Here is a 12240-nt window from a genome sequence, read left to right as displayed (position 1 = left end):
TAAACCAAGTTAGGTGTGGGAGGTAAGCATTGATCCATGACCCAAATGGTTCCAAGTAAGAGAGATACCCGCTGGTGCACTTACTAGCCACAACAGACCTATGGGTGGAAACTGCACCCACGTTGCATCACATTCACCATTAACATACAACTTCCAGATTCATTTGCATTCTTCTTATGATTAAAAAGAAAAAGTGAAGTTGGGGCCGGATGTCTAAACTCACCGGTGTAAATATCTATACCAGATTATTTTAACAGAAAGAATACACGAAGGTCAAGTTTTGTGTCAACTGCTCCGTTGTTTTCCCTAGTGAAAATGGTGTCTGTCACCCGTTCAACATGTTTTCTTGTCAATGAAAAAAACTCAAAAGTTTATAAATCACGCAGGTCTGTAGTTAAAAGGCAGGAAACTTAGCGTTTTGAAGCAACTACAGCATATAGCTCCACTTAAGGTCATTCTCAAAATGCTTTACTTCAGTTCCAAACAGTAGTGATACTTTGTAAGTCGATTGTTTATATTTTGCACAATCGATATCGAAGTATGAGTCAAAGACTTTGCTTACAATTGAAAATAAAAGTTGAGTTCAAATCTTTCCGGTTAACACCATACTTAAGAGCCTCTATGGCAGCTAAATACCGTTCCTACTTGTTTTAGGCGTGGTAGTTTATGTTGTACCTTTGGCTGAAGTAGTGACAGAACAGACACTGATTCATCAAAGCAAGATGACAAGGTGTGTGCTATCAGGATCGAGATATTGCACTTAGTTCTGGGAACAATACCAAATTCCAAACTTCAAAATCCATTCATTTTTCGTTAACCCAAATTATTCTCCTTAACAAGAAAAACTTTAAATTTGTTAACTATCTGATTGGAAATCGAACAAATAAGCAAATCATGCATGCAATAAAAAAATGCGGAATTTAAAAGGAAAATGGTAATAAAAGAAGGGAAAAACAAAAAGAACATGAAGTGATATGGGGCTTGGGAGAGAAGAAGAAAAGAGAAGGCCAATCTCTGAGTTGATCGACGAGCTTAGAACGGTTTATCCTTTCAGGAAACCCGGAATCTTTCTTCTCCGATCTTTGTAACCATCTTCTCCTCCGAGTAAAAGTTCGGGATAGTAAAACAAAAAAGCCTCTGGGATTTAAATCTCTTGTTTTATAGCTGGAATGAGACACTTCCGTTGTGATTAATTTCGTATGATGGTCATACCCAAACGCTTGGATTACGGAAGAATCTACTCCTGCAGTGAATATTTTGGTCGGCCAGTTTACAAGTGAATTTTTTGAGCAACCCTTTTTCGTTAGATGGAACGGTTTTTGATCAATACTGTTTATTTTATTTTTCATATTACATGTTCACCGTTCAGCCTTCAAAACCCTAAACTATCGTTAACAGCTGAAAATATAGATTCGTAAATCCACATCAAATTAACCGCAAAATGATCATTAGATTAAACTCTTAACTTGTTTAACAGCTGATTAATAAATTAATAATCGAACGTTACCTACTACTACTATGTAGTTCTACAACGGGCATTTACAAAATCAGCTCCCTAATATTCCAATAATCCACAGTGCAATGGAAAAGGGAGCTTCAATTTTAGAGCTATATCTCAAGCTCAACCGCAAAAATCAAAAGACCAGACTCTGCATCAACAAAGTGAAGAATCATTTCAACTGTTGAGGGTTGAAAGCATGCCTCCAGTACCAGTCGGCAGTACAACCTCCCAACCAGGACCTTTGAGGGGAACTGCATTGGCACTAGCCTTGGTTTCCTCTCCATCGCCAGAATCAGCAATAAGGTCGCTGCGATCAAGAATCCTTTCCAGATCCTCATCGCTGATATCTGTCTGAATCATCTTGTCCTCAGCAGTTTCTTCATTCCGGAGTAGTGCCAGTAGATCTTCCTCCTGAAATTTTTAGTCTGAAAATCAGTCTACAGCCTCACATAATAATCTTTACAAATCACAAGGACAATGGATTGGTGAAAGATCCCACAGCATAAGGTTTGATAAATGGAATGGATGATAAACCAAACCTCAATGACATCATTACTAGGTTTCCGTTCTTGGTGGAACTGCCCTTTTCCGATCACGACATGTTCTAGCTTCAACTTACTATAAGCTCTTTTCAAAATGCGACACTGTTAAAAACCACATCTTTCAGTTTCTTCTTAATTTTACTGCCAGTAGGAAGCTTAAAAGAAAGTACAAATATTGGAAAAAGAAACAGTACATGCCTCAACAGATTGTGCTGTTGCAAGTCTGTAAACATGAACAGGTTTGGTTTGTCCAATGCGATGACATCTATCCATGGCTTGCAAATCCATTTGAGGGTTCTGTGATAGACAAGCAACACAATGAGTAAGGTTTTAAATCCACTAATAAATCAGGAACTGAAGAACGTGAGGAATAGAACTGGATACCCAGTCACTATCGTAGAGTATGCAAGTATCAGCTGCAGTCAGATTGATACCTAGGCCACCTGCCCTTGTACTGAGAATAAATATCCTATAATTGCTGTTCACATCATTGAACTCTTGGATCTATTTGCAGGACAAAAAAACGGAAATACAAAATAGCTGATTAATAATTACGGTTAATAAGATATCTGATACCGGAGAACTTAATTAAAGACTGAGTATTCTTGGAGGCATATGGCTATTTTGTTCTAATGAAGACTCAAATACACAGATCAACCCATTTCTTATAATGTGGTTTCAACTTTAAGCTGATTTAAGAGAACTATAAAACAAATAATAATAAATATACAGTATTCATCACGTTGCACATACTTGTCTTCTCCTTTCTTCTAATTTCACTGCACCATCAATCCTACAAACATTAAACCCCTTTTCACTCAAATAGTAATCCATTATATCCAGAACCTTAGTCCACTGGCTAAAGATGAGAACCTGTTGACGAAAGGCAGGGAGAATGAGTAGACAGCTTTAAATATATATAAAACAATGAGAACATACAAACTAAACGTTCATAACATACTTTGTGTTTGCGCTCAAATAACTGGGTCAACAACCGGTCAAGCAATTTAAACTTCCCACACTGCTCAACGATCTGCTCTACAGGCGGATAAAAATCTTCACAAACAAGAAAAAAGTGTAAGTGAGGTTGCCGAGAATTCTTTCAGAGCAATTTTTCAGGAAAAAAAGAAGAAGCACAAGATAGGTACATGATCCATCAAAGGCAGCTTCTAGGAGATCTGGATGGTTGCAATTCTTCCGAAGCTGAATCATCAAATTGTTAAGCTTCCCTTTCATACGACGCCCTGCAGCATTGGAAAGGTAAACTATCATACAAATCGTGGCCGAATATAATGCAGAATGCTTAAAATTAAGATTTCGAACATAATGCAGAATAGTCAATCTTCTAAAACCAAACTCAAATTGATCTAAACCCAAATTGAAATGATAATAGTTTTGCTTCTAAAACCAAACTCAACTGATCTATACCTGTGTCAACCTTCTCTTTTAGATATGATTCCAAAGTTTGATTAAGCAAATGATCTTGGAAATTCCTTTGATAATCGGTCAATGTAGCATATAGTATGATCTCTTTTTTACGAGGGAGCATATGCTCCACATCAGCCTTCATTCTTCGAAGAAGAAAGGGGCGCAATATAGCATGGAGTTTAGCAACCACCTGCAGGTAAGTAAAAAGTCAAAATCAGAATTAATTTATAAATTGTAGTTTCAGAGGTGTGGGGAGGAAAAAAGTCAGAAAGGTGCATACTTGAGCTTTTCTTTTCTCTTCTATTTCTTCCTGTGACATGTCACCATTACTTCTCCCCGAAAAATCAAACCTAAATATTTAAATCATGTCATAAATGAGATAACAGTAAGCTAATGCAGCAAATCTCACCCAGGAAGAGGAAAAAACAATTATATTAATAACTCAAATAAAAAAAATAGAAACCCTGAGAAAGGAGTATCATAACATGCTTTCCAGAAAAATTTAATAACCTAAGAGGCCAACAAAGCATTTCCTATGTTTTCCAAGTATTCAAAAGTACTATAGAAAGGGACCAAGATATTCAAGATATGCCCTCAGGCTAACATTAGAAATCAATATTGTGTGATTACAGAAAAATAGAACACGATGACTTTTACATGGAATAATTACTAGAAGTGGAACCTTGACAGTGTGAATAGTTAGCAAACTAGTTATTTAGTACCTAATGTTACTCGGACACAGGCATAAGTATCGGAAATTGATATGTATAGAACACAGGTATGATTAGATTTTCTAAGTTTTTTTCATTCATTAAGAGGATCCTTGGACTTGGAGTTGGAATGAAGAGTTCAAACATGGTTTAGTACCATATTTTTAACTTGAGAATTGACCGAGAAAATATTATGCGACATACCATGACTCAAATTCTTCATGAGATTGAAAAATATCAGGCAAAATGAAATTCAACAACGACCATAGCTCTGCCAAGTTGTTCTGCAGAGGTGTTCCAGTTAAGAGGAGCTTATTGGCAACACGCAAGTGTTTCAATTCTTTCACTAATTTGCACTCGAAGTTTTTCAATCTGTGCCCCTATAAGAAAGAGGATAACAGTTATAATGGATCATTTGCCCATCAACAAGTTTCAAGTTTTCACATATTTAGGAGTACAACCAGAAGACTTAGCCAGGCTATAGACAACCCAGGATAAAATACTGACCTCATCAACCACAACATATTTCCACTCATAATGCCTCAAAAATTTCTTTGCATCACTCATCGCCATCTCATAAGAAGTAACAACAATTGGAAAGTTGGGGCCAATTCCTTTAGGCATGTGCTTCCTACGAATCTCATCCCTTTCTTGCTGGGTTCCATGATAAATGATTGCATCAATAGAGGGTGTAAACCTGCTTAAAAAAAGAGGGAAAGACCAATTAAAAGATGAAATTTGATTATATGTTTTTTATATAAAACCTAACAAATTATTTTACCTTGTAATCTCGTTTATCCAATTAGAAAGAGTTGACAGAGGAGCAATAATCATGTAGGGCCCGTTCATCCCATTTCCTTTCAAATGTGCAAGAAAAGCAATAGTTTGAATTGTCTTTCCAAGACCCATCTGATCTGCAAGGATCCCATTCAGCCCATTCTGCCATAAGGAGATCAACCACTTCACACCTTTAAGTTGATAAGACTTCAATTTTCCACCAGTCAACAAGGGTACAAGTTCTCTCTGCTCTTTCTCAATTTTTTCCTCTTCGGTCAGATTTTCATCTTCATTGTTCACATTCTCTCCCTCTTTAGATCTAGTAAGCATAGCTGCGACTGCCCTCTTGACCTTCCTCTGGAAAAATGAAATCACAGAAAAGTAGTTGCTTAATACAACCCAAGGCTTCAAATTATATTACAAGGATCTCAAGGCTACCAATGGATCAGAAACATACAACCTGCAACCTAGCATTGTTCTCAAAAAAGCTATTATCATACAAGAACTGTCGAGATAAACCAGATTGTTAACAGGGAACAGGAGCACCGAACAATTTACAAGTTGTACTTGGCATTGATAAGCAATAACAGAAGCATAAATTAAGAACAGTAATTATCAAGACAAAATGCAACAGATTAAGGACCTACCGAGTAAGATTGTAAGAAATAGACACGACTAATCATGCACAAATGATGCCGCATTACAGCACATGTATTGCAAGCATTACATGTTGTCAGGGTAAATAAAGCAGAAATCATACATTGTTGTACTGGTTAGCAGCTCTTCTTTTTGAGCCACGACCTCTCTTTGTCTCAGCAGCTTCAGGCTTAGGTACATTCTACCAATATTATAACAGATAATCAGAAAAAAAACAAACCAATTCAAATTATAAAAATGTATGTGAAACAAAGGTGATAGGGAAATACAAATGTGATGTCCTCCATCTTTTCAAGCAAAAACTCAGAGTACATCTGAGTTTGGGTCAAAAGCTCATCCAATCTAGTAAACTGTGTATCATTCAAGTGCACCAACTCTTCAGGCTCCTCTTGTTTTATATCCTCCTTCAACCGATCTTCCATTAGTTTCTCTTCCTCCTTGACCATAGCCTCTGATAAAAGAGACGCATCTCCATTTTTGGCATCTACCAACGTTTCCTCCTCCAGCTTTATGATTTCTTCTTCGCACTTCTCCTTCATTTTTGTAAGAGTAATATATATATATAAAGCAAAAGAAACATTATTCAATCCTCAAGAAGCTACAAAGGACCTAAAAATTTCCTTTAAAAACTAAGAGAATATCACATTTGAAACTTTCTGTCTTCCTTTCAATTTTCCTTTCCTCGCTCAGCCTTTTAAGTTTACAAGCATAAAGATTTAGGTTATATCTTCAATCATTTTATCAATGACCAAACATAAGCAGTTAAAAAGACACCAAAACCTTTAAAACCACAAGGAAACGAAGCAAGAGATAAAGTACATCCAAACAAACCTCGTCTTCGAGAACTGAAGTCGGTGATTCAGCGGAAGCGTTGTTTTCGTTTCCTTTCTCGGCCCCCATTGTCAAACCCTAAAAGTACTTACACCAACCAAAATTAAAAAAAGGAACATGAACATGAACATGTAAACGAAATAATCAAATTCTAAGAGATTAGACATATGAACTAAAGCTTTAGCTACATCCAAATACAGAAAAACCCTAGGGTTTTAGATCGTTGAACGCAGAATAACACCATCCCAATAGTAAAAAGCATGAAATATATGACAAGGAACTTAACATACAGTGAAAGAGCTTCAACTATCAGAGAGTAACCGGAGAGAAACTAAGTCGAATCGTCGAAAAGGAAGAGCGAGCAGAGCGCAAAAGAGAAAATGAGAGTGATAGTGTGATACATTTTTGCACGAGCGGAGCACTTAAATTAAGCATTAAAAATTATTTTTATTTATTTTCTAATTGACTGTCGTCAGTTTGGGCGGGAAAAACGAACTTTGACAAATACCCCTAAGTGTCCAATATATAACAGTGGATTCAATTTATTTCCTGAATGTTTGAAGGGTATATTAGTAAATTGATATTTCATCTGGGTCCAGAATATGTGGCATTCACAGGTAGGTTATGGGCTCCCAATTTTGGGGCACGCTCTGTCCCTTCCACTAATTTTCTTCCCTGCCTTTTTTTAAATTTTTGCGACTTCGAGGGACGGTGCGATATTTTCAACTTTTGAAATGGTTTTTAAGAACTTTTTGATTTGATTAATCAATGTCTTGTTTGATATAGTTATGAGTAATATATATATATATATGTGTATATATATAAAGAGAAGGGGTTTGTTCATAATTAGGAACCACCGTAAAATAAAACTTCATAAGAAGAAAGAAAAATGAGAAACCAATAAATAAGCTCAGCTGATGAATTTTTTGCATACAGTGGACAAGAAAATCAATGTCCGAACAACACATTTAAAAATCCAAATTATTTAGGTAAAAAAAATTGACAAAACACTTGATTTTGATGTGCTGAAAGTTAAATGCAGTGTGGATGATGAAGTTGCTTTCTACCGAGAAAATTCCACCTACAACAAGGCAAAACGAAAAGAAAATAACTCAAGATAGCTTGCAGATGTTTTCAAATCCCATGTACTCTCCATTTTCCAGCTTTTCAACCATATCAACAATGCCAACTCCACCTGCAACAATTTTCATGAAAATGGGATCAGGATCTTGGCATTTTGAGAGGTTCAAATTCAAGTGACTGGCTTTGCAAGGTAACTTGTAAGGCCTCGAGGAAGCGAGGAGCTGTTGTACCTAAACTGATTGCACTGATAAAGATCGTCAAAGCAAGTATGAAGATGATAATCGATGTTCTTCCGATGACTGCAATAATCTTTCTGACTACATGCTGGCCAGTGAAGGCAGCAATTGTTGCCACGAGAACAAAATAGGCAGCTGCAGAGGAAAAACAAGGTTACATTGAAACTCTCACTGATATTGCTGAAAAAACCAATCATAATAGTTATCTTTCACTGATATATCCACTTACCATATGGGACAGGAAAACGGTTGAGAAGATAATATTGTACAACTGACATCGAGGACGAGAATACCATAGCGAACGTTGATGTCGCACTAGCTACCTGCAGAATATATGTTACTATGTCGAACTCGGTTACCATGAAGACTGAAGAATAATTTTTGGACCACAACAAATTTGTCTCATAATATACTAAATGTAAGTAGTACTGAAGTGTACCTGAGGAGGAATTCCTAGCTCAAGGAAGAGGGGACCCAAGATGAAGCCACCTCCGAGTCCAAGCAGGCCGCCAACAATACCGGCTATAATTCCGCAAGAGCAGTATAAAAGAATCTGATATACCTTCCAGTTTATGACTTCCTTTCCTTTGGATGCAATCACCCTGGTTCCCTTGTATAGGCTTACGGCTTCAAAGAGTGTCACGGAGGCAGCAATGGGTATCTATTAAAACAGAAAACGAAACAATAACGATCGAGTCTTGAGCTTTTAGCCCCAAGAAACTCTAGATTTTCTGATTTGTAAACCAGTGCTTCTTAAGCTTTATTCCAAGCCAATAACATGGATCAATCATACTGTAAAATAGCCATAAGAATTGGTTCCATATTTTACCTGCAAAGAGTTCACAACCCAATACATGACTGAACAGGTTGGAAGATATTCCTGCAGAAACAAACATGTGGACTATGTAAACATGGAAGATCATCGAAATTGTTCTCGTAACGATATGGACAATATTAGCACACCTTGATTATCTGAACAACAAGAAAACTGATCCACACGTAGACAAGCAGCAGTACCTCTTTCCAGTATATGTTTTGCAGTAGAGATACCTGAATTGAATAATAACAACAATAAGCAATTATAACAAAGACTATAGTTGTACGAAAACCGAACTGTCCTTGAACTTACTTCGTCAACTGGCTGGTTCCCAGGGCCACTTGGTAGCCGTTTATAGTCCTGTTCATCTCCATCTGCAATGCTTGAGTTTAGCATAATACATTTGCGATAATTTCTATAGATAAGGTTTACAACACTCACCGTCCGGTTTGGACTCGTCTACTTCGGACTTAGCGGCTTCCTGAAAACAGAATATCAAAATCCTTATTAATATGTTATGCCAAAGGGAAGCAATCCAAGGAAAACTGAAGGAAAAATGGAAAATTATACCTTTTTCATCATTGTCTCTTTCTTCCATGTATCTATACCTTTGAATAGGGCTTTCGTAGATGTACCTGGCATCGACAAATTTATGCTTCTATATCAGAGAAAACCATGTTACATATACCTGTTTAGCCCAAAAACGGTGTTAATTCTTATTACCAATGAAGAGGATGATGAGCAGAACTGTGACCATCCAATCAGCAAACATGACATTGAAAACAACTCCAATACTGATTCCAAGCATAAGCATGGGCTGGAAGAGCAATGCCAAATCATAGTCTATGAGGGGCATTTCCAGGGTTGGGTGCCTAAGTTTCAGGTTATAATATACTGTTGATCCAGCGGCACCCATGATCATACCTGCAACCATAAAAATCCTCGTTATAAACGTGATTAGTGCTAAAGACTGAACGATCAGCATAAATTCTCGAGTTTTACAATGTTAATCATGTCATGATCATGCAATGTTGATGCAAAAAAGCTGAACTCACACTTGGAAATGGCGGTGGACGACTTTGGGTCGAAGCCAATAATGAGAGAGAGCATCGGCACAAAAATCCCACCACCTCCAACGCCTCCAACGCTGCCCAATGCTGCACCGAGGAATCCGACGATCGATCCCACAACTACTTTCCAACCAAACTCCATCTCCTGCTCAAACAGTGATTAATAAATTCATATATATCAAACTTACCAATCTTGAAAAGAATTAGCTGTTGCGTAAGATAATCGGCTGACGGCTTTACTTACCGGCCAGACAGGTTCATAGCCAGACTTCCCACTTTGCCAGAGGAAATTGACAACTCTAACAAGAAATCCCTGTGTTTTAACAGTCTCTTTGGGGACATGTCGGTTCCCTTTGTCTTTCAGTAATCTCTCTGCTATCCCCACATTGCTCATCACGACAAGAACCAGAAAAACTCTCCATGCCATGAATGCCAACCATCTTCTGTTAACCTTAATTTCAGCCATCTATTCAAAGAATTAGCAATTCAATTGAAGAACTTTTTTGAAGCTTTAAGTTCACTCAATTCTCTTCTTATCCCTCTCTGGTACCAATATAGATTACAACATGGGAGAAAATAAGAAAATATGAAGAAGCAATGAGTTCACTCTATTGGTACTATCCCTGGTGTCTACATTTATAAATGTCTCTATACTCCTTCCCTGCTTTTTACCCCACCTCACAGTTCCTCGGATCCTCTCGTACTAACTGCAAGTTTTAACTACGGTTGATTATATAAGTAAACATGGATATAAGATATGATATTTTAAATATATAAAAAAATTAAAATATGATTGTATAGGATATATTCATGTCTGTCATTCATCATAAATCCAGCTAAATCTAGGGGTGTAAATATTTCGAATTTGAATAAATAAAGTTATGTTTGTATTCTTTTGTTTATTTTTTAAAGTATTTGTATTTGGCTCGTTTAATGTTTGCAAACATGTATATGAACATATTCATTTATATGTTCGCCAACATGTTCGTTTATATGTTTAGAAATTGTGAAATCACACCACTAGTCCTTAAGCTCCTTTTAGCTTCACATATTGAACTCCAAAGCTCTATTCTTTTCAATTTAGTCTCTACCTTCACTAATATTTAAAATATAAAAAAAATAAAAGGCAAAAGAATATGATAAACGAGTTTGTTCGTAAACATAAACGAACCGAACACACTTATTAAACGAACTAAAAATTATATGCATACTTATTTATTTAACTTAATAAATAAATATTATACGAATTATTCATGAATAGAATGTTCTCTTCATTTAGATTTCTACCGCTAACATAGGTGTTGGAAGTGAAATGAAACAATCAAAGGCAAGGCTGCGAGCTATGTTTGGAGGAAACTTCTCCGAAGCTGCATACAAATTTTTCAAACATTTTAGTACGGAACAAGAAGTAATATTAACAGGCATCATCGAAAATTACAGTAAAAGGGAACTCAGCCCCGAGGTATAAGCCTTGGGGTACTATAATTTTAATGCCGATTTATACGCCAAATCCATGAAACTTCATAGCTGCTTCAGTCCATCTTGGCTTCTTCTTTCAACTGTTTTAATTAGGGGTCAATATTTTATCAAGCCAAATCGAGTCAAGTTAAAAAAATTCGAGTTGTTCGAGTTGACGAGTCTTATTTTATAACTCAAACTTCATTTAAATTTTTTGAGAGTCTAATCAAATTGTTCGAGTTTTTGTCTAAATCTATTTGTAAATATTTATAATATTATGATATTAGTTGATTATAATCTAAACTTCTATAACTATATACAATACATATATATTTCTTCATATTTTTTTCATATGTGATATACATATATCATACAAAGCCAAGAGACTCAAACTTAAAAATCATTATACTAATTATTTGAGTTATTTAAGTTCTATTTTATAACTCGATTCGAATTTGAAATTTTTCGAGTTGAGTTGAGTTTATAAAAATACAATTTAAAATCAATTCAAATCTAATCGAATAAAAAAGATCAATTTTTCAAGTTGAATCGAATTTTAATGAGAAAATAACCTCAGTGACCAAAAATCCCGGATAATATACGATTTTGACCAACTTTTTTTGGATTTACGAAAATGACCAACAAAATCGCAATGTAATCTCTAATTCGCATTGCGATCTCCAGTATCGCAAATTCGCGTTGTATTTCGCATTGCGATAGTTGAAAATCGCGTTGCGATTTTCCATTTCGCGTTGCGATAGTCTACAGTTGTCGTTGCGATTTTCCAAATTTGTTGCGATAGTCTACAGTTGTCGTTGCGATTTTCCAAATTCGTTGCGATAGTTAAAAAAAGATTTTGTTTCTTAAGAATTTTCTCTAAAAAGATAGTATCCGCGCGGACGTGTCGAAGACACGTATGACCACGACCACGACCACGACCCCGACCACGAGACGAGACGGCGGCGGCGGCGCGCGAGAATCCCCCTTGTTATCTTTCACTCAACAAGGAAGTGCAAAATCCAAGCCTTAAATACCATTCCCAATAGTATTTCCGATACTATGTGGGATTGAGCATTACCAATCATATTGTGAAGATTGTTGCTTGAAGAGTTGAATAACGTTCATTGCCA

General features: G+C 36.3%; 2 protein-coding genes across 2 annotated transcripts; both read right to left on the bottom strand.

Moving 5' to 3' along the window:
- Positions 1 to 1448: 1448 nt before the first annotated feature.
- On the bottom strand, positions 1449 to 6834 carry LOC120183786 (ATP-dependent DNA helicase DDM1-like). The gene is made up of 16 exons (XM_039188413.1): positions 6737 to 6834; positions 6447 to 6524; positions 5885 to 6148; positions 5719 to 5796; positions 4963 to 5315; positions 4689 to 4878; positions 4386 to 4561; positions 3752 to 3821; positions 3472 to 3661; positions 3192 to 3287; positions 3005 to 3099; positions 2797 to 2916; positions 2428 to 2547; positions 2242 to 2340; positions 2041 to 2145; positions 1449 to 1912 (listed from the first exon to the last, which is right to left on the bottom strand). The coding sequence occupies exons 2-16, from the start codon at positions 6513 to 6515 to the stop codon at positions 1676 to 1678; spliced, it is 2262 nt and encodes a 753-aa protein (XP_039044344.1). The 5' UTR covers positions 6516 to 6524; positions 6737 to 6834; the 3' UTR covers positions 1449 to 1675.
- A 504-nt stretch (positions 6835 to 7338) lies between these two features.
- Positions 7339 to 10230, bottom strand: LOC120183771 (sulfite exporter TauE/SafE family protein 3-like). Its single transcript, XM_039188403.1, has 12 exons — positions 9897 to 10230; positions 9638 to 9797; positions 9306 to 9506; positions 9153 to 9217; positions 9024 to 9063; positions 8895 to 8956; positions 8729 to 8815; positions 8595 to 8645; positions 8205 to 8426; positions 7995 to 8088; positions 7760 to 7900; positions 7339 to 7641 (listed from the first exon to the last, which is right to left on the bottom strand). The coding sequence occupies exons 1-12, from the start codon at positions 10116 to 10118 to the stop codon at positions 7559 to 7561; spliced, it is 1428 nt and encodes a 475-aa protein (XP_039044334.1). The 5' UTR covers positions 10119 to 10230; the 3' UTR covers positions 7339 to 7558.
- Positions 10231 to 12240: the final 2010 nt, after the last annotated feature.

The sequence above is a fragment of the Hibiscus syriacus genome, unplaced genomic scaffold (assembly GCF_006381635.1).
Source record: "Hibiscus syriacus cultivar Baekdansim isolate YM2019G1 unplaced genomic scaffold, ASM638163v2 tig00112812_pilon, whole genome shotgun sequence".
Classification (NCBI taxonomy): Eukaryota; Viridiplantae; Streptophyta; class Magnoliopsida; order Malvales; family Malvaceae; genus Hibiscus; species Hibiscus syriacus.
Note: the sequence above shows the minus strand (reverse complement) of the source record. Positions and strands in the feature narration are given on the sequence as shown.